Here is a 23,010-nt window from a genome sequence, read left to right as displayed (position 1 = left end):
ACATAAGGAAAAAAATACTCAATTAGCCTATTTTCAAATAGGAAATGCAGCATATAATTCAAATGACACTTTGAGTCTATGTGCATCCTTAAATCTGAAATGGGTCTCTTGTAGGCAGCATGTAGTTGGATCTTTTTTTTTTTTCCATCCAGCCCCTCTGTGCCTTTTGATTGGTAAATTCAACCCATGTACATTTAGAGTAATTGTTGATATGTAAGAACTTATTCATGAATGCCATCTTATTCATTACTTTCTGGTCCTTTTGAATTTCCATTGTATTTTCCCTCTCTGTTCATGCCTACTTTTGTACATTGGTTATACTCCACAGAGGTATGCTCTGTTTCCCTTTGTCTTTTGCAGATCCACTCTAGGCATTTGCTTTGTGGTTACCTTGTGAATTACATAAAATAGCTTACAGATAAAACAGTCCATTTTAGGCTGATAGTAACTTATCTTCAAATACCTACGAAGAGGGGTAGAGGGAGAGAGAGAGATTCTCTCTGCGCTGAGCAAGGAGCCCGACCTGGAGCTTGATCTCACGACCCTGAGATCATGACCTGAGCTGAAATCAAGAGTTAGACACTCAACCAACTGAGCCACCCAGGTGCCCTGGCAGCTATAGTTCTTATTACTCTTCTACTTTGACTTCCATACTATAGTTGCATGGTTAACATACCATCCAAATATAGAGTAACAGTTCTCTGAGTCTGATTTTTCCCCATTATCAGTGTGCTGTTAGCTTTCACATGCTGCTATATTCTTGGGTTAGCATCTTCCCATTTCAGCATGAAGAATTCCTTTCAGCATTTCTTGCAAGGCAGGTCTAGAGGTGGTGAACTCCCTCAGCTTTTGTCTGGGAAAGCCTTTATTTCTCTTTCATATGTGAAGGATAACTTTGCCAGACAGAGTATTCTTGGCGGGCAATTTTTATCTTTCCACACTTTGAATACATCATTCCACTCTCTCCTGGCCTGTCAGAGTTTCTGTTAAGAAATCTGCCGATAGCCTAATGGGGGTTCCTTTGTCAGTTACTTTCTTTTTTCCCTGGCTTCAAGATTCTTTATGGTTGATTTTTGACAGTTTCATTAAAATGTGTCTTGGAGAAGGTCTTTTTACACTGAGATAACAGGGTATGCTATTAGCTTCATGGACTTGTACGTCCAAGTCTTTCCCCAGGTTTGGGAAGTTCTTGGCTATTATTTCTTTAAATAAACTCTGCCCCTTCTCCTTCCCTTCTCCTTCTAGAGCCTGATCATTCAGATATTTGCTTTTCTGATAGAATCTGAGAGCTTTTTTTAGCCTTTCTTCACTCTTTTTAAACTTAGTTCCCCTCTCCTCTTCTAAGTGTATTAATTCTATATTCATATTCTCCAAGCCATTATTCTTCCTCCACCTGATCTGCCCTGAGACAGATGTTCTCCGCTACATTCTTCATCTCATTCACTGAATTCTTCAGGTTCAGTATTTCCATTTGGTTCTTTTTTAGAATCTCAATCGCTTTGGTAAAGAGCTCCTTCTGTTCATTAACTTTACTCCTGATTTCACTGGATTGTCTTTGAGTTTTCTTGTAGCTTCTTGAATTTCTTCATAACAGCTATTTTGAATTATCAGATGGTAATATCCTATGCCTTTGAGCTTGGTTGCTGGAAAATTATTTTCTTTTTGTGATGCCATATTTCCTTGATTTTTCATATTACTTGTAGGTATGCATTTTTGCTTGTGCATTTGAAATAACTAAGACCCTCTTAATTTGCTCTGTGTCTTCTCTGGTTCTTACAGTCTGCTAGGCAGGTTATTAGAAACCTCTGTTGTTGTTGTTGTTTTTTAATTTCCAGAGGGGTATGCTATATTTCAGGTTTGTGGATTCTCCCTTGCCCACCAAGGGTGGCTTATGTTCTGAACATGGTCCCCATCTCCTGAAGCTTGCCTTTCTGGACATACTCAGGAGCACACACCCAGCTGGCAGAGTTGGGGGAAGTATGGATTTAACACTTGGTGAGTTGGGGATGCCCACGGACTTGGTAGGGAGATGGGGTAAGGGCATGTCACTCCCAAAGGCTTGTGGGTGGACTTTCTGCTGAGCAGATTAAAGACTGTTTGAAATTCTTACCTCCCTCTTTCCCCAAATCCTCCCAAAGCTCTCATGACTAAGCTCCCACTGTAGTACTCTGGGTTTTGGTGGACAGAAATGGGTTTCCCTAGCTGCATCCTGCCAACTGGGAAAACTGAATTCTCTCTCACCATCTGCCTCTTTGCCTGCAGAAGAGTCACCTCTACCAATAAATCAGCCCCAAAAGGCTCCTTCTTAAAAGTAGGGCAGTGCCTACAAAGTTTCTCTTACCACTTTCACTATGATTCAACTCATATTTTTCTTTTCCTTTCTTCTTCAACAGTGTGTTGGCATCTGCCTTTTGGAAGCTGGATTTCTGCAAGTTCTCTGTGGTCAGTGAGTGCCTGCTCAGTTCAGCACACGCCCAATTCTTGCCCATTAGCCCCAAGAGGGGTCCAGGCAGTTTCACCAGCTACTCAGGTTCCACAGTTTCTATGGAGTTTGTCTGTGTCCTAACATCTGCACTGGTGAGTGAGATTCCTCTTGAGTCCCTTGGGGTAAGGTGCAAAGTCTGGAAACCTCCACAAAGATGCTCTTGTTTATGTATGGATGTCTAATTTGTTGATTACAAAAGGGGATAAAAAGGAGAAACAATTTCTGAGTCATGTTGCTGATGTCACTCCCGTACTAGGCATTTTAGAAACTAGGGGCATTGTAATAAACAAAGCCCAGCCCTTATTGAGTGCATATCCACAGAGGTCTGTTCCTCTTCTGTTAGATTTATTCCTAGGTTTCTCAACTGTCTTAGATATTAAGGATTTGTTTATTTCTTTTTGCATTTGTACATGATATCTAAATGGTATTTTAAAAGATACCTAGCAATATTACTGAATTTATTGTTAACAAATAATTCTGTAGATTCTCCTGAGTTTTCCATGTCATAATAATATTACCTGCTGTTGATGACAGTTTGTTTTCTTCCTTTCCAATACTCATACTGTTTTTCTTATCTCATTGCATTGGCTGTGTTGAATATATCAGGTAATAGTGGCTTTTACTATCTCATGCCTGAATCTTAAAGGAAAAATTTTTGGGCTTTACCTTATAGATTATTGGTTGCTGTTGGCCTTTTATCAGGTTAAGAAGGTTTTCTCAGATTATTGCTTGCTAAGAATTCATATGCTTATAAGTAAAACATCTTATAGTTATTTCTAAATGTACTGGGATAATTTTAAACTAGTACAATTCCTTTAGTAGCTATAACTCTAATAACATTTTCTTTCTTCTTGACTCAGTTTTGGTATTACTCTACACAACTGTCCATATCACTTAAATTCAGAAAATTTTGGCATAAATTACATTTTGCTAGATCTCCTGAAAATATCCCTAAAATTGTTAAGTCTTTTTTTCCCTTTATCAGTCTTTCCAGACTTTTTTTCCTGCTTATGAAAAATGCTTTCTCTAAGTAGTGTTTTATATAAACAATTCACATGTTTTGATACAATCTTTTCCTTTTCCATTTTTGTGTTTTTAAATTATCATGATGATACATTTGATTCACTAGTTATTTAGAACTACATTTTAATGTTTCTAAATATGTCATGGCTTTATATATATTTTTTGGTTGTTGCTATTAGTCCTTGTGATTCAGTGAATATGATCTTTATATCAATGTCCTCATGTCATAGATGCAAAATTGTATATATGTTCCTTATGTACAGTGTTCTATATATGTCAATATATTTTAGTTTATAGGAGTTAAAATTTTTATTAATCTTCATTAATATTTGTCTGTTGCACATATCAGTTTCTGAGAGTTGTGTTATGAATTATTACTATGATTGCACATTTGTCTATTTTGGAAAATCTATTAATATTTTGACTTTTTAAAACTATTTTACTTGGTGCATACGTGAGTAATTATAGTATAAGGCTTGGGTTTTTTTTTAAATCTTTGTACAGTGACCTTCTGTTCTTAATTTTGCTTTCAGAGCTTTTTTGTCTTACATGGGACAATGGATAAGAAGGAAACTACAGTCTCCTTTTGAGTAATATTTCTTGGTACATCATGTTCTCATTAGTTTCAATTTTTCTATGTTCTAACTTTAGTTTTTATTTAAATACCAGTTAATATAGAGTGTAATATTTAGTTTTAGCTGTACTATGAAGTGATTCAACACTTCCATACAATACCCAGTGCTCATCTCAACAAGTGCACTCCTTAATCCCTATCACCTTCTTAGCCCATCCCCTCACCCACCTCCCCTTTGGTAACCATCTGTTTGTTCTCTATAGTTAAGAGTCTGTTTCTTGGTTTCTCTCTCTCCTTTTCCCTTTGCTCATTTGTTTTCTTTCTTAAATTCCACATGAGTGAAATCATATGGTATTTGTCTTTCTTTGACTTATTTCACTTAGCATAATACGCTCTAGTTCTATCCATGTTCTGGCAAATGGCAAGATTTCATTCTTTTTTATGGCTGAGTAACATTCCATTGTATATACACACCACATCTTCCTTATCCATTCATCAGTTGATGGACACTTGGGCTATTTCTATAATTTGGCTATTGTAGATAATGCTGCTATAAACATCAGGGTGCATGTATCCCTCAGAATCAGCATTTTTGTATTCTTTGGGTAAATACCTAGTAGTGCAATATCTGGATCATAGAGTAGTTCCATTTTTCTAAATTTATTGATGTGTCTTCACACAGCTGGGTTTTATTTTTGTGGGGTGTGTACAACATGAGTTATCTTTTTGAATCCAATCTGACAATCTCTGTATCTTACCTGAAAAAATAAACCCATTTGCCTTTATTGTGATTATTGATGGACTTGGATTTTCACTGTCATATTTTTATTTTTCAAAATAACTATTCTTGAGGTTCCTCAAAAAGTTGAAAACAGAGCTACTATACGACCCAGCAAGTACACCACTGGGTATTTACCCCAAAGATACAAATGTAGTGATCCGAAGGGGTATGTGTACCCCAATGTTTATAGCAGCAATGTCCACAATAGCCAAACTATGGAAAGAGCCAAGATGTCCATTGACAGATGAATGGATAAAGAAGATGTGGTATATATATACAATGGAATATTATGCAGCCATCAAAAGGAATGAAATCTTGCCATTTGCAACGATGTGGATGGAACTGGACGGTATTATGCTGAGCGAAATAAGTCAATCAGAGAAAGACATGTATCATATGATCTCACTGATATGAGAAATTCTTAATCTCAGGAAACAAACTGAGGGTTCCTGGAGTGGTGGGGGGTGGGAGGGATGGGGTGGCTGGGTGATAGACATTGGGGAGGGTATGTGCTATGGTGAGCACTGTGAATTGTGTAAGACTGTTGAATCACAGACCTGTACCTCTAAAACAAATCATACATTATATGTTAAAAAAAAGAAGAGAGAAGGAAGGATAAAATGAAGGGGGGGAAATTGGAGGGGGAGATGAACCATAAGAGACTATGGACTCTGGGAAACAAACTGAGGGTTTTGGAGGGGAGGCAGGTGGGGGGACGGGGTAGCCGGGGGGTGGGTATTAAGGAGGGCATGTGTTATAATGAGCACTGGGTGTTATACGCAAACAATGAATCATGGAACACTACATCAAAAACTAATGATGTAATGTATGGTGATTAACATAACATAATAAAATTTTAAAAAAACTATTCTTGATACAAAAGAATATGCTTTAAAGCATTATAATAGAGTGAATTCCATTAATCCACCATGTTAAGAATTAGAATATTATTAATACCACTGTATCTGTGTGCTCCTCATATATATATATACACACACATATACATATTACATATAAATGTTTTGTTTTTCAGTCTTAAAGATAGTATTATACTTTATATAGCCTTGTGGGATATATTCTTTTCCGACCTCAACATTATTTTTTAGGTTCATCTATGTTGCCATTTATGACTAAAATTCATTCATTTTATTATGTGATTATATCCAACTTAATCCATCTTCCTACTGAAAAATATTTCTCCTATTCCTCTCCCTTATTTTTATGCCATTAAAAATAATATTTCTAAAAACAATGGCTTTCATGTTTGTTGGTGTGGACTTTCTCTAGGGCATATCTCTAGGAGTGACTGCTGGGTAAGAAGATGTGCAAATGTTTAATTTTATACAATTATGCCAAACTGCTTTAAAAATGATTGTAAACACATTCCAACCTTTTAGACTTGTGTGAATCTACATCCACATCAATCCTTGTTATTATCAAATTTCTTAATTTTTGCCAATAAATAATAAGATGGTATCTCATGGAAAATTGAGATGTAGTATAGACTGCCAGCAGGTGAATAGTTTCCATTTAATGGTGTCCTTTTAGTGTCCATTTCCCCCATCTATTTTCAAGTAATGCAGAACTACTAAAAGCAACACAAATAAAAGGCATCAGTAAAAAATTATGAAGGCAGAGGAGTTTAATCCATCCCTCAACAAGACTAACTTATTGCAAACCCTATGCTCTATGTATACATTGATCAATCATTTGGTTTCTATTTATCTCAGATTTAGAGATCAGAATTGAGTTGGCTATTACAGAAACATGCATCAACCCATTTATTTCAACAGAAAAAAGAAGCCTGACATTTTCTGACCAAAAATAATTCTATTTAAACTGATGGTTTTCACAGTGAAAACTGGTTTTACTAATTAGGTTTTATGGCAAATGAATTCCATAAACTGAATAAGCTAAATTCTGACCCCAAGGGGGGGGGGTTGTTTATTTTTTTAAGACTATTTTTTGGAGCAGTTTTATGTTCACAGCAGAATTGAGAAGAAGATACAGAGATATCCTCTGCCTCCACACACAAAGCTTTCCCCATTATCAACATTCTCCAAGCAAAGTGGTACATTTGTTACATACAATTCATGAACCTACATTGAGACATCATTATCATCCATTATCCATTATCATCACCCCTGGCTTACATTAGGTGTTGTACATTTCATGGGTTTTGATAAATGTAAAATGACATTATCTAGTCATTACAGTGTCATACAAAATATTTTCACTGTCCTGAAAATCCCTGTGCTCTGACCATTCATCTCTTCCTACCTCCCAACTCCTGGCAACCACTGATATTTTTACTGACTCTATCGTGTTGTCTCTTCCAGAATGTCATATAGATGGAATCATACAGATTTCATACTTTTCAGAGTGACTACTTTGCCCCAAAGTTTTGACAAGACACACACAGTGACACAAACACACACACATAGCACATGATAATAATAGTTTCTTAAATATATTATGCTGGCAAAGGTAATCTGAAATTAGTATTTCCATCTTCTTATCCTTATGTACATCAGGTTAAGTACCTCTAAGTGAATGAGTAGCAGATATAACTACTAGTTTTTGTTGTTGTTTCTCATTTTAATAATGCCTTTATGATATAATTACCAAAAAACTGAGATAGTGAGTGACTTTAATAAGAAGATAATAAATTCTTTCCCAAGTAAGGCAGTTTCTAATTTTTTGCTTTTAAAAAACTGAACAAGGAAGGACATGACTGAGTCATCATGTGATAGGTCATCAAATATGATTTCTGAGGATGAACCACTATTAAGTTCCAGTTCATTGAACTGAATGATTTTTTTTCTATCATTCTTTCAACAGATTTTTTTCTTTGAACTGAATTTTTTAATAAAAATATATTTATTTATGTAAACAAAGAATGCAAATGACCCAGAACTTGTCTTTTTATCAATAAATGCTTATACATGGGTATATGATATAAATGGAAAAATAGCTGAATCCATTTCATTATGCACTATTTCCAATAAAATCTTACTTTTTACACTGATTTTTATCAAAAATGAATATATGTTGAAGACTTGTATACCCAATTAATTATAATACATCAGAAGAAAATGTCAACATTTACTGACTGTGATCACAGAAGACAAAACAAAACTCAATTTAGATTTGGTTATAAAGAAGTATGATCAGAGGGATCAATCAAAATATATTTAACAGGGTAACATTTTGTGAAGGAAATGGATTGGAAATACAATTCAAAGAGAAAAACAAAATGATGCAAAAAACATATTATCAACATTTATATATAGTTTTAAATAGATGATGGTACATATCTAATCACTGAGGATCTGCTTTTATTAGTGATTCTCAAAAATGACAAAGAAGTGTCATTTCAAAATGTAAATACGTGAAAATGCCCTAAAATAGCATCCAATGGAAGTGCTTAAACTTTTGAAGAAAACTTTTAGAACTTAAAAATATGCTACATAGTAACATAGCTTTTACACATTTTTTAACGGAATACCTGAGTAACAGTTTTTGTTGAACTACTTGCATGAACTGGCATCTGCAGCGCAAGCTCACGATTTCTATTTTGATTTTATGTTTATCAGGGGTAACCTGAGGTCAGGGTGATCGATGGAGAGTATGGGGTGGCTGCTTTGCTTTATCCTCATATTACTTAACACATGGCCAGACCTGCCATTTATAAGGCATAGGCCTTGGAAATTAAAACAAACATAATAACATGAAACAGCAATCATTCATCCAGAACTTACTCATTTAATACCAAACGTTTCCCCATGAAAAAGGTATCACCTGTTAGCAGCTGAGAAAGCTGAAGTTTTGAGAGGTTCAACAGGCTCACGGACAGAGGCTATAGCCCAGCAGGCAAAAATCACCCCTATAGCTTCATGGCCTTAGTTTACTCATCTTAAAGTGGGGATAATAATACCAACTTTATAACTCTTCCTAAAATATGTTCTTTTGGTAACAAATTAAATTAGGGGTGCCTGGGTGGTGCAGTCGGTTAAGCATATGACTCTTGGTTTCAGCTCAGGTTGTGATCTCAGGGTTGTGAGGTCAAGCCCCGTGTCAGGCTCCACAATGGGCGTGGAGACTGCTAAGTTTCTCTCTCTCCCTCTCCTCTGCCCCTCCCCCCACTTGCATTCTCTCTCTTTCTCAAATAAATAAATCTTCAAAAAATCAAATTAAATTATAAAAATATCTTTTGGTGCGAAGTGGAAAACTAGATATAAGCAGTTAGGGATATGGGCACCGGTGTGTTCACACATACCTACATTCAAGAAAAATAACACACTTTTTTTTTTTTTTTAAAGATTTTATTTATTTATTTGAGAGAGAGAGAATGAGAGAGAGCACATGAGAGGGGGGCAGGGTCAGAGGGAGAAGCAGACTCCCCGCCGAGCAGGGAGCCTGATGTGGGACTCGATCCAGGGACTCCAGGATCATGACCTGAGCCGAAGGCAGTCGCTTAACCAACTGAGCCACCCAGGCGCCCAATAACACACTTTTTATAACACACTCCCAGTATTTTCTGAGCTTTGTCTCCTCTCAGGGCAAGTCATCTAGGTATCCATCAAGAGGTCCAATCCATTTGCACCCAAGTAATTGAATGCATGATTGAATCAATGCACAGACTATTTAATATTGCTTAGGCATTCAACTTACTTCTTGGGCAGCTTCATTTTTTTCACCTTTTCTTCAGCATGTTCATCTGATATACCCACATGACATCCTAATGCCAGCAAAGTCCTGGAAAACAAAACCAGAGATAAGCTGCAAGAACTCCTTCTCTACCTCCAGAATAACCCAACATAATGGCAGAGGGGAATCAGGTGTAACAGTCCACCTTGAAAGCAGAGCAGAAATTGCCTTTAAAGCAAAGGAAAAACATTTATTTATAAATCATTTACTTTTGAGTAATGAGTAAGTCATTGAAAATTGAAATATCACGAAGAGCAATATATTGAATAGTAAGTCTTTCTCCAATCCCCTCCCTGTAGTCCTGTTTCTTTTCCTAAAGGCACTGATTGCTACTGATTCTTGAATATCCTGCTCTAATCTGTGAAATTACTAACACAAGTTTATGTGTGTGTGTGAGCATGCACACGGGCATGTATATTGTTTCTCTTTCCCCCTTTTACACAATGGGTACATATCAAGAGAGAGTTCTCTGCAATTTTCCATCTTGACCTTATAGCATAACTCTGATATACTGTTCTTTCATATAAAGCTGGTTTATTTTTCAACAGCTCTGAAGTATTCCATTAGTTGGATGTGTCATAATGTTTTTACCCAGTTCTTTGTTCATAGGCTTCTGTTATTACAAACAATGCTGCAATGAATAACTTCATACCTTTAATACGTGTACTATATCCTTCATCTGTAGGTTAAAAATTCCTAGACATGGAATTACTGGGTCATAGGGTATTATACATTTTAAAGATTCACAAATACTGTCCAATGTCTACAGAGTCGGTGGTAATTTACATTCCTACCAGCCATGTATGACATTACCTGCTTCCCATACAGTTCTCAAACTGCTTACACTTGGTCAACTGGTAGGTTAAAAAGGCATCAAAAATAAATAAATAAATAGGGAAAAAAAAAAGGCATCTCATTAGGGACGCCTGGGTGGCTCAGTCAGTTAAGCGACTGCCTTCACCTCAAGTCCTGATCCCAGATCCTGGGATCAAGTCCCACATCAGGCTCCTTGCTCAACAGGGAGCCTGCTTCTCCCTCTGCCTGCCACTCCCCCTGCTTGTGCTCTCTCGCTCTGACAACTAAATAAAATCTTTAAAAAAAGAGAGACAGAGAGAAAAGGTATCTCATTATCATTTTAGTTTGTATTTTTTTTAAGATTTTATTTTTACATCATCTCTACATCCAACATGGGGCTTGCATTTGTAATCCCAAGATCAAGAGTTGCACACTCCACCGACTGAGCCAGCCAGGCACCCATGTATTTTTCTTAAAATAAGTGTATTTGAGCACCTTTTTCATATGCTTGGTATCTGTATTTACTTTTTTTCTGTGAAAACATTCTTTGTTCAACTTCCCATTAGATATGGGTTTTTAATTGCATTTTAGAAGCTCTTCCTGTGTCTGAGATTGAGTTGCAAATATTTTTCTCTAGTTTGTCTTTTTACTTCCTTTATATTATTATCTCCGAGCAGAATTCCAAATCTGTTTTTATGTAACCGAAATTTTACATCTTTTCTTATGGCTTTTGGGTTTTATATGGCACTCAGAAATTCCCCATTTGTAAAATCATTTAAAGGAAAATGTCCATGCTTTCCTGTGAGGGGGTGATGGGGAAGGGATTCTATTAGCTTAAGGAAAGCTTAACTTTACTTTTTTTTCCAGACGGATATCTATTCTCCACAAAATATTTACTAAGTAATCCATCTTTTACCCCTGGTTTGAAATGCAACCTTTATTAGATACAAATTCCCCATATGTTTTTAATCCTTTAGGGACTTTCTAGTCTAGAAACAAATCTCATTTTCAAATGACATCAGGGTCCCTGTTTGCCAGGAACTTACTTGTCCATTTTTTAAGATACTCTATTTTTTTCCTCCCCTGAATGACCTTCGGTTGATTTTTCCCAAGAAAGATCCTTACAATTCACATGCACTCCCTTTAGAGTCCTCCAGGTTTATATGGAACAACGTGACTTTACTGTCCATGACAAGGAGTGGTTTCTCCTATCTCAAAAGAATAAGATACAATGGCTTATCCTTTTTGGGTTACAGAATTTCTAGGGTCTAGTCAGTTCCAGTAGGGATATGGCAAGTATCTACAATTCACTTACACTCATCCTCCACAACATCTGAAAAATGAAAATCTGGAGACAGAGAGACAGATGGTATAAGTACTAGACAGAGCTGCATGTATTTATACATACACTGTTATCACATTAAATTTTAGGTTATACATGTCAAAATGAAGATGACCCTGTGAGATTACCCTCCAAGCGTTAACCTGCATAACTATGGATAGATCAAGAACTGACCGAAGCTGTAAAATTACCTAAATAAACCTTCTCTTTTAGACAAAAATCATGCCTCTTCCTTAACTACTTTTCTCCCTTCCCCATTGCTCTCCTTGGTGTCCCTGTGTCCTTATGCCTCCCATCCCTCCCTACATATATATACAAACACATTGCATTTCCCAAAATCAATTTTAAGGAAAAAAACTACTTGACCAGAAGAAAAATATTGTTCTAGTCTTGCTCTATTTTTGTTAACTTCCGAAGAAAGATTCTATGAAAGTATATGAGATATTAAGAATCCTTATAACATTCATTTCCTAAACGTAAGTCATTTATTCAAAAGTTAAGATCTGGAATTCAGAAATTACTTAAGTAAAGCAGAAATTAAAACTTTAGTGACACTGGTTAAATTGGGGGTGGGCTGACAGGCATGCTGTAAGCACTGGGTTGTCCTGAGAGAGGGTGCTGGAAGTTTTGCAGGGCTCTGCAATACACAGATGGCCAGCAAATCTGAAGCTGTCTTTCCCAACAATTTACATGACAAAAAAAAAAAATCACAGAAAGAGCATCTAAAATTCATATTCACATGAAATCACCTTTCAATCCAAAATAAGGGATATTCTGGAGTAAGCTTTTGCTTATTTGTCACTTGGCACTCCTCAGAATCCAAATGAATAAAGTTTTGATCCTTCCCATGAATTTTTTTATAGATTTTATTTATTTATTTGTGGGGGGGGGGAGAGAGAGAGATGGAGGGAGAGAGAGAGTGCAGAAGCAGGGGCAGCGGCAGGCAGAAGGAGAGGGAGAAGCAGGCTCCCCGCTGAGCAGGGAGCCTGACATGGGGCTCAATCCCAGGACCCTGGGATCATGACCTGAGCTGAAGGCAGAAGCTTAACTGACTGAGCCACCCAGGTGTCCCCTTCCCATGATACTTTTATGGGGTGTGTCAGACATATGGTGTTCAAAGCTTGATCAGCATTATCATTTAGTCCCCACCACAATTCCATGAAGCAGATACACCATGACCCCCACTTTACGGATGGAAGAAAATCTAAGGTTCGGAAAATCTAAGACTCCCTTTGGAGCAGCAAGTCCTTGACCCCATACCATCTAACACCAGAGCCTGTGTTCTTACTTACTCTGCTCTGGGGGCTACCAAGTAAACACGGTTCTAATGGAAATACAGAAAGAAACTACCGTGCTTACTCTCAACTAGGGAGATTGGGCTAAGTGTGAATTTTGGAGAAGTAGGGGTTCTCCCTGTTCTAATTTAAATTTTAAAGAAATAGGTTAAATCAGCTCATTGTAAAATCATAAAATATTGAGGATTAGCTCATGGAAAAGGTCATTAGCATTGACCATGGGCTACAGCACAAGGGTACATGCAGTGTGATGATTGATCAAACCAGCCCCCAGTCCCTCTTAGGAATGAGATCAGATTACATGCAGTCAGACTCCACACACTATGCAAATACAGAGTTTTCTCCACTTCATTGCTTCCTGGGATCTGTCCTTTGCAATAGCTGGCTTAGTTGTCAATCACTAAAATTATAGGGAATGTACTACAAATTTAACTAAATTATCTTAGACCATGACCTTTCAATAAAACATTTCGTTGTAAAAGATGAGCAAATGGTGAGCTGCTGTGAATCACTTATTGAAATGTACAAGCCCCTCATCAAGAATACAAAGGGAGGCAGGGGATCCTAAACACGAGGTACACAGGTCATAGCCATGCATTATGCATTCTTCATCACAGGCAAGCTCTGTCAATTTTTATCTCTGGGAGGTTCTCAATTTACTTGATTTGTATATATTTCCCTTTCCTTTTAAATTACTAGTAGAACCTAAACTCACTCTATGCCCAATATGTTAATTTCTGTAATAATTATTACAATCACATCTTTGAAGAAATACCCCTGAACCCAAAACCTAGAGTTTGACACAATGATGAAGTTTTATGATCTGGGTCCTTGGTAAAATCACTTCAAGGAAGTAACTCCTTACTCTTAACAAAACTGAAACAAACAAAAATGTTCACAAGTATATAAGCCTAATACAAACATGCATTAGGGTAAGTGACCTATTTGAATAAATCTGGTTCTAGAGGCCACCAAGGATAGAAAACGAATTAAAGAAACATTATAGCTTCTTAAAAATATTTTCTGAACTTTCCTTTTCTTTTGAGAGGGAGAGAGAGCAAGAGGAGGGGCAGACGGAGAGGGAGAGAATCTCATGCAGGCTCCATGTCCTGAGATCATGACCTGAGCCAAAATCAAGAGTCAGATGCTTAACTGACTGCGCCACCTAGGCACCCCTTTCATAAACTTTTTATATTAAAATTTAAAATTACTTTCCTTCCTTTATTTTACCCCACCTCATTCTTTCATTTGCAATGGTAAGTGGCAAATTTCCTGAACACAATTGACAGTGTCACTGAAAAGCAAATCTGCCTTTAAAGATAACATGCAAATTGCCTAAGGCAGCTTTTTTCAACGTGCGATCATTCCTCGGGCAGGCAAACGCGCCCCCCCCCCCAAAAAATAAGATGGTATGGTAAAAACAAGGTACTCTCTGGAAGAAAAAAAAAAAGGTGGTAAATGGATTCCATCCCATTTTAGAGATTCACAGCACTAAAAAATCCATCAGTAAAATAAACAATTATTTTAACTCAGCATCTTTAAAATATATTAGAGCAGTGTTTCTCAAACTATCTGTGATGAAGGGCCAATTTTCTTTTAATTTCCAGCCTATTGTGGTCTGATTCTCTGATAAAATACAATAAAACTTGTTAGAGAAAATTAAAATTTTTAAATGAAGACATATAAAATATAAGCCTACAATTTATAAATTATGAGATACAATAAGACATAAAATTGTTCCCTTAAATTGGTATAAAAGTTTCTCAACACTTACTATTAGTATCTTTACTTATGTTGTCACAAATCAAAAGCAATTTGTGAACAGACCTGGTCCCTGGCCCACACAGCAAATAGCACTGTACCTGATCACAGAACCCTCGTATTCTGTAATACCCAAAATATCCATAGAACACTCTTTGGTAAATACTTTATAAAGCATAAAGATGTAAAATAGCAGGGTCAAAAGTCTAATTCCCAACAAATATTGATCCAATCCACCTGTGATTATGAAAAGTTCTGAGTTAATTAATTTAATTCTAACTGAAGTAAAGTGTATTGATACCTTGTTTGTTTCAGGTCAGGCAGATCAGAAAATAGGAAAAGGTAAGAAACTCACTTCAGGGTCTCAAGCGACATCTGTAAGTTGTAATTGCGTTCCTGTTCAGGCAGCTTGGAGAATTCCACCAGACATGGGTGTTGTCTCTTATTGTCATCTCTAACCTGAAACAGGACAGAAAATCCTCATAATAAAAATCTCCAATTTCAGACACCAGCAATGGCAACCCAACTGCGTGGCAGGAAAATGAAGGGGAAAAGCAAGAAGGATGGTTCAGCTTATCACCCCAGCAAAGCTGTCCCTGTTAAGCCTAGGCATGCTAACGTTTGCGGTCAGTGGTAAAACCTGGCATTATCTGGGCCCCATTCTGTTCGGTACAGTTCCTGGCCCCAGGGCCCATGCCTGCTCTACCCTGACACCCACATGCTCACCCCCCAGCCCCTCCAGCATTTGCTTAAATCTTACTTCCTCAACCAGGTTCATCCTGTCCCCCTTCCCAATATGGCCAACTGCCCACTCACCCTACACTTTCATTTTCTTCCGTAACAAATTCCACCTGCTGGCAGAACCAGACACTTACTGGTTTAGGGTCTATCTCCTAGCACTAAAATGTAAGACCAAAGAAAAGAGGGATTTTGTTCTCTTTTCTTCTTTGATGTATTCCCAGCACCTAGAACATGCCTAATACATGGCAGGCACTCAACAAATGTTTCATGTATTGAAATGAAGTCTACGTAAGAAAGGTGTAGTGTTGACTTAGTTTTAATGTGTAGTAATCTTACATGTTTAGAGTCAAACAGACTAGAGATGTCCATCGACAATGTGACTGATCTAAAGTCTTTGCAGGGGTTCCAGCTGTGCATTTCACCCACTGTAACTTGCAGATATTGCAAATTATTCCCTTACCTTAACAAAATCAGTTAGCCTCATTCAGGCACTTTTCATACTAATCCTTGAAAGTGTGTATTAGCCATCAGAGTAAACAAAATCCAAGATTTTAGGAATGAATTAATGAGAAAGATGTTCTAGATCCTTGCACTAGTAGATAGATTATCTTCTTGGAGTCCTAAATGACACAGGCACTACCATGTGGCAGCTCCTAGATGACAGCCATGTGCTGTTGGGGTACAAAATTACTCCATGAGAATAATTTCCAGGTTCTAGAAATGCCACCTAAAAAGTATGCAAACCTAAGCAAGGACTTTTTTATTTTTATTTCTTATTTTTTTATTTTTTTTAAAGATTTTATTTATTTATTAGACAGAGAGAGACACAGCGAGAGAGGGAACACAAGTGGGGAAGCGGGGAAGAGAGAAGCAGGCTTCCCACTGAGCAGGGAGCCTGATGTGGGGCTTGATCCCAGGACCCTGGGACCATGACCCAAGCTGAAGGCAGATGCTTAACGACTGAGCCACCCAGGCGCCCTGCAAGAACTTTTTAAAACTCTTCAGGTCATTGCTAAGTTAAAAATAACATATTATTTCTTCTTCCTGGTGATCTTTACAATTGAACAGGACTTACACAAAAGCATGTATCATACATACTTAATTAAATGGGTAGATCCATACATGAAATATAGAATTACAAAATTTCACTCTGAATTCTAAATATCAAAGTAGAAATGAAGGTGTCCAAGTCCTGAAATAATCTACTCCCCATTTATGTAATGTCCACTTCGCCTCTCTTCTCTACATGGGAGAATCACGGACACCACTGTCCTCTCAGGTGTCCAAGCAAAAACCAGAAACTTGCGCAGATTTCCCTCCCTCTATTCCCCACACCCCAAACGTGAACTCTAAAACATGTCTCGCAATCATGTTTCCCCTTCCCCACTGCCAGGCACACATTTGTGAAACTCTTGCTGTCTCCTACCTCAGCCACTCTAAGAGCATTGGCAAGTCTTACAGTGAAAACAGTTCTAGAGTAAAAGCTAGAAAATCTGGATCCCAGTCCTAGCTCCTCATGAGCTCTGTGACTGTCAAGACCCAACTCTCAGAAATGTCATCACCAGCAAAACTGAAATAACAGCCCTGTGTGCTATTATGAAAATTTAACCCAATAACCTGAGAGAGTGTATGTGAAAATGGGAAGCTCTAAATAAATATATAAACATGAGGAAGTAGTGTGGGGTATCATATGGTATTCACCACTAACACTATAAAAAATGTTCTTTATTTAAAGCTCAATGCAATAAACTATGACAGGGTGAATGCACTCATTTCTACATTCAGTCAAATATAAGAAAGTGTTATAAACTTTGGGATACCTAGACTAATAATATTATAAAAATAAAAGTATTGCCACAGTCCTGCCAAAAATAGGTATATGATACACTGAATTACATAGGAAATTTTTTAATATAAATTTTATTGGGGCGCTTGGGTGGCTCAGTCGGTTAAGCGTCTGCCTTCGGCTCAGGTCATGATCCCAGGGTCCTGGGATCAAGCCCCACATCGGGCTCCCTGCTCCGCGGGAAGCCTGCTTCTCCCTCTCCCACTCCCCCTGCTTGTGTTCTCTCTCTCGCTGTCTTTCTCTATCAAATAAATAAATAAAATCTTTAAAAAAAAAAAAGATTTTATTGACAAACCGTAAACTAAGATCTTTATTTTTTTTGAAGATTTTATTTATTTATTTATTTGAGAGACAGTGAGAGAGCAAGCATGGTGCGGTGTCGGGGAGGGGGGGACAGAGGGAGAGGGAAGAGATAGAATTTCAAGCAAACTCCCTCCTGAGCATGGAGCCCGACATGGGGCTTGATCCCACAACCCTGAGATCATGACCTGACCTGAAATCAAGAGTCAGATGCTTAACCAATTGAGCCATCCAGGTGCCCCCTTAGATCTTTAAATAATAATTTGGAAATATATCCAATCATTGTATCTCAGCCTGTCTTCCACCTATGAAACCAACTGCGGCCCTCGGCCCACAGGACCTGTACTGACTGCCACACACAGTTAAGACTAAAAAAAGCGAAGCATCAGATAAAGGAAAAGGAAAATGACTAATTTCTTTCCATTTTCAGCTTTCACTTTCAACTTCAATGAGATTTTTTTTTCTCAGGGGCTTAGAAGTCAATGCCTATTGTCTGTATATGTTAACTTTGATTTAAAAATATAACTCTCAGCCTCGAGAATGACAACTTTTCAATTGTCTAGGCAACTGAGCCATCCTTCAACGAACATGACCATAATGTCATTCCCTCTTGTAAAGAAAAACTGAACAAAAACTAATGTGTACGGGAAAAAAAAATCAATCTAATTGATTCAGGTCACCATATAGCAGGATGAGTGAGAAAAGGTTATGTTTTTAGAAAGATGTATTAACAAATCTGAAAATAAATTTCAAGATTACGTACCGGACCGTACTGCCAGCCAAGTTCAATTTTATTCATAACCCAGAGTTCATGGATATTCTCGGCCAGTTTTTCTCTTATTCTCTCTAGGTGAGGAGGTAACACGATCTAAAATAAGAAAGAAAACACACATCAGAAACAAACGCAATAAAACCATGCTAACTGTCCTCACTGTGAATTGAAACAAATAAAACCACTGTAAACCATTAAAATGTTAATAATATAACTAGATTCCAACCCTTCTAATGTAGTTATAAAAATATAACGAGGTATATCTAAAAATTGTTTAGGTAATTTGGGGACTTTTTGGTGGGACAGCTTAGTTTCCAAGTGAATTTATGAACAAAGTTGGGAAAAAGGACGGGTATTGGTGGGGACAGTCACCATTAAGAACAACGCCTTCATGGATGTGGGATGTAAGCACCAGAGTGTGCATCACTTAAAAAGAGAAATCACCCCAAAGTTCTTAAACTAACTGGCCATTACACATAGGCCAGAATGAAGGCAATTCAGTGACCAAAGGATAATCCACTGGCTCTTTGAGCCTGTAAATATTTGCAGTGATCTATGCTTTTCCCTTGACTCTGCTCTGTTATTTCTAGTGGTTTCCAAGAATAAGCTTCTAGGGAAAACAATCTTTATATGTTTTCATTCAAAAGAGGAAGTTTAATGACCTCTTCATAAAGAACATGAATGGTTTTCAAGGTGAGGGGTTGGTTGTTGGTGTTTGGCAATGCACTTAGGTGTCACCCCAGAGCCAGTCCCTCCACAAACACAGAGCAGGTGACTGCCTACAACGTTCACTGATGAGACAGTTTCCCCAGGGAGCAGGCTGTCACTGCTCCCTTTCCCCACAACGGTGGAGATAATCTGTCATAGGAAATTCTCAATGCGCTCCCACTGCGTAATCCAATCATCCACCCCTGGATGGATGTTTACTACTAAACTTTGGTAGCACCACACATACCCTGCCATCCTGCAGCAAGGAACACCACACTGAATTTCAGCCACGAACAAAGCTTGCTTCTTGCACTCAATAATTTAAAGGCCAGCATGATGAGACAGAAAACAGGATTCAAGGTGCTAAACAAGTATTTGCTCAACAACTGAACCTTCTGAGGCCTGGTATTAACTCTACTTCAGACTTTAGAGGCAATCTCATGGATCTTCACAAACAAACTTTGCATAACCAACCTTACTGAAGTTACTTTAGCATCAAGATAAAGCAATTATTTATTTAATTCATTGTCAATGTCAAGATGTGTTCACATCTATGAAACAGAAAAGAATAAGGACTCACATTTCTTGGGTGCCTCTTTGCAAAGTATCGTGCTAATGTGTTATTTATTAACTCTGTCAAACATACTCTTAGCATCCCAATTCACAAGAGGAGCGACTTCCTCAAGGTCCCCAAGTAGGCAACTGACCCAAAGCACTCTGACTCTAGAGTCCAGGATCTCAATCTCTACTTAAGATAAAGGTCAGTTAAATTGCTTCAAAATAATAGTGTATCTAGGTGACTGAAGAACTAAACTCCACGTCCACTGTATGTAAAAACTGCACCCAAAAATTAGTATGCATTACCTCCAATTGTGACCCACAATTGGGTCAGTGCATCATGAAATCAGTGTAGTGGCTTGAGATCACTCTTTAAAAAACAGAATAGAATTGACTACAAAATAGGTGAGTGGCTCTGACAAAGGTAAGCATTATTTTACGAAACTTTGATTCTGCATATAAACTGTATGACTGTCAGATGTGTTCCTTGGGCCGTGGTTAAAAGAGTCCAAAAGCCACTGCCCATCAGAACAACAGCACAAGAGGACGACAGTAGGTGCTCTGGGTACCTGGCTGGTATCCACAGGGATCGGCGTGAAGGCGGCCTGCGTCAGGGAGACTGTGGGGCCCAGGAGGTCTCGTGTGTAAGTTCTTTCTTGTTTGTACTCTCGGCTGTGCTCCACTTTCAACTTTTCTTTCGGCAGAACAGCTTCATAACAAGGAGCATACCCAGGTGGCGGGAGGAATTTAAATTCTCCGTGTCTCCCCCCGAGCAGAAAGCGTACCCTAAAAAGGATGCATGTCAGGATCAGGTATAGCTCTGGTATACTGAAAGTTCCCCAATCAACAAAACACACAGAATAAATGATTAGCACAAAATTAACTTTATCAGAAGCCACACTTTCCCCTGAGTACCATCAGAGTGTGGGCACCTTGGAGTCTAAGAGCCTCTAAGCACAAAAGGTAAAACAGGATGAGAGGACAAGCTGATTACATTACATTGATGGATCCAAGAAAACTTATCACTCACTGGAGAAATAGCAAAAGCACATGCATCATATTCCTATAGGAGAAATACCTAATACCCGTGCACAGATTTGGGGTAGGGTTAGCAGACTGCGCCGTCTAAATGCTAGAACAGGTGGACAAAGTATTCAGCCTCCCAAGATGCCTCTCTTGGGTGAATCTTACCTCTACCTCCAAAGAAATGCCCTGGGCACAGATGCCCAGGAGTGAGGTAGAAGGTTAGCAGTGCATGGGGCATGGCAGTGCCAAGTCTTCTGTGAAAGTATAAGAAATCAGAAGGGACACAGACCACAACACATAGAAATACTAACTTTATTCCTGCAGAGAAACTAACAACTGGAAAGAAGAGGCCATCAATGTTGAAATTCTCAAACATTCCTTGAACAGGTTGTCCGTTAATTCGGAACGAGATGCTCGGGGCACTCAGATCTAGACAGCAACTGATGACGTCATCAGTTCTCAGCAGATGCTGGTTTGGTGAGCTTACAGTACGAGCAATACAGCCTATAGAGGAAAAACAGTAAGGATGGTGATTTTTTTTTTTCCTCACAGAATCATCTTCAGAGGCAAAGATTTGAGTAGGTACTGACAAATCAATGCACAATACTGGAAGAGAATAAATCTTGAATGCATATTAATGCTATGTGTTAAATCCTTTGTCCAAAAACTCTTTTTTTTTTTTTTTTTCAGGAACCATGCTGCTCTCTTTATTGTAAAATGGACTTTCTGATATGCAGAGGAACTTCTGCTTGGAGAAGGATGGCATCTGATGCACAGATCAGCTGAAGCTGATAATATAATGATGTCAAAGAGAAATCTTGAGGGAGAGACTTGAGTTCCAACAGATGCTTTACCACCTACTACTTGTATGACCATCAGCAAATTACATAACTTCTCTAAACCTTGATTTCTTGGAAGCCAAATGCCATCACCTTGCAGAGTCGTTATGATGATTAAATTAATGGTTTAAAAGAACACAGAGTCTCGGACACAGCAGGACTTGCATGTCAGGACCCTTTCCAAATATTCAGTCCCCTTTGTTTTATAAAATAAAAATAATAGGGATAAGGAAAGCAGAAAATGTGTTCATTCGTGCATTGTTTGCTAAGAAGCAAATGCATGCCAACTGGTTTGCTTTACAGTTTATTTCACACAAGATCTTGGTTGGCTTCCTGAGAACAGCAGGATACAAGTTGAGGCGTGACAAGGATTATTTGATAAATGTCATTTCTTGCCCCGGCCAACCTGTGGCCTATGCTCATTCTTGACTATGTCAAAACTCCTTTGCTAATTAGTCTCTGTGGACACACTGGAAGACATGAAGGTAAGGCTCTCTCAAACACATGCTCACAAATGCATACAAAATTTCTCAATTTGAGCAAAGACAGAGATAGATTTCACGATACAAGATTTGCATTTTTATAAGATCTTTTTAAAATTTCTAGCATGCCAAAATTTTTACCAACAGCATATCTGAAATGCCAGTGGTAGAGCATATCTACTTTTTAAAATGTGTCAATGTTTTATTTTATCAATATTCAAATCTGCAAGCAATAAATTCATTATCAAGTAGTACTTCTAAAATTCTCTGAATAAAGATGGCTTTTTAAAAAAATCATATAAAAGCAATGCAACTCACATAAAAAGGTCTATACCCTTGTTTGTATCAAGAACTATAGCTAATAAAAATGTTATTATACAGATATTTATATACTCCAAATATATTGCTCAGTCTGAGGGATATTATTATGCTAATGCTAAGGACTAAAAACCACCATGGCAAACTCTCTTGTAATGCCTGAAACAAACAGCTAAGACAGAGAGGATCACTAGTGAACAACCTCAGGACCACAATTTCAGTGGTACGCGCACACCGTTGAATCCACTTAGAAGCATTTTCAGGTCACATTTATGCAAACCTATCACATCCAGATGACAACTACATTCCTGTTCTCTGTACTAGCCATAAAGGAAGACAGCAGCAGGGCGCCTGGGTGGCTCACTCGTTAAGCGTCTGCCTTTGGCTCAGGTCATGATCCCAGGGTCCTGGGATCGAGCCCCGCATCGGGCTCCCTGCTCAGCGGGAAGCCTGCTCTCCCTCTCCCATTCCCGCTGCTTGTGTTCCTGCTCTCGCTATCTCTGTCTCTGTCAAATAAATAAATAAAATCTTTAAAAAAAAAAAAAAAAGGAAGACAGCAGCAGTGTGATTTATCATTCCTGGATTAGAAATCTGTACCCATCTTTCTATTCTACTGTTCTAGGACATTCTTCCACACTTCCATATTTAAATGCT

The 23,010-nt window shown here is 38.0% G+C and overlaps 1 protein-coding gene across 3 annotated transcripts in view; it reads right to left on the bottom strand.

Moving 5' to 3' along the window:
* The window catches only part of RYR2 (ryanodine receptor 2), a 739,460-nt gene that overhangs the window by 292,175 nt on the left and 424,275 nt on the right, over positions 1 to 23,010 (bottom strand). For all 3 annotated transcript variants that reach the window (XM_032430318.1, XM_032430320.1, XM_032430321.1), the window contains 5 exons: positions 21,029 to 21,221; positions 20,261 to 20,477; positions 18,417 to 18,521; positions 15,122 to 15,225; positions 9,538 to 9,621 (listed from right to left, as the gene is read on the bottom strand). In XM_032430318.1, coding sequence (XP_032286209.1) covers positions 9,538 to 9,621; positions 15,122 to 15,225; positions 18,417 to 18,521; positions 20,261 to 20,477; positions 21,029 to 21,221 — 703 coding nt within the window. The remainder of the gene's footprint in view (positions 1 to 9,537; positions 9,622 to 15,121; positions 15,226 to 18,416; positions 18,522 to 20,260; positions 20,478 to 21,028; positions 21,222 to 23,010) is intronic.

The sequence above is a fragment of the Phoca vitulina genome, unplaced genomic scaffold, assembly GCF_004348235.1.
Source record: "Phoca vitulina isolate PV1807 unplaced genomic scaffold, GSC_HSeal_1.0 scaffold43, whole genome shotgun sequence".
Taxonomy (NCBI): domain Eukaryota; kingdom Metazoa; phylum Chordata; class Mammalia; order Carnivora; family Phocidae; genus Phoca; species Phoca vitulina.
This window is presented reverse-complemented; position numbering and strand designations above follow the sequence as displayed.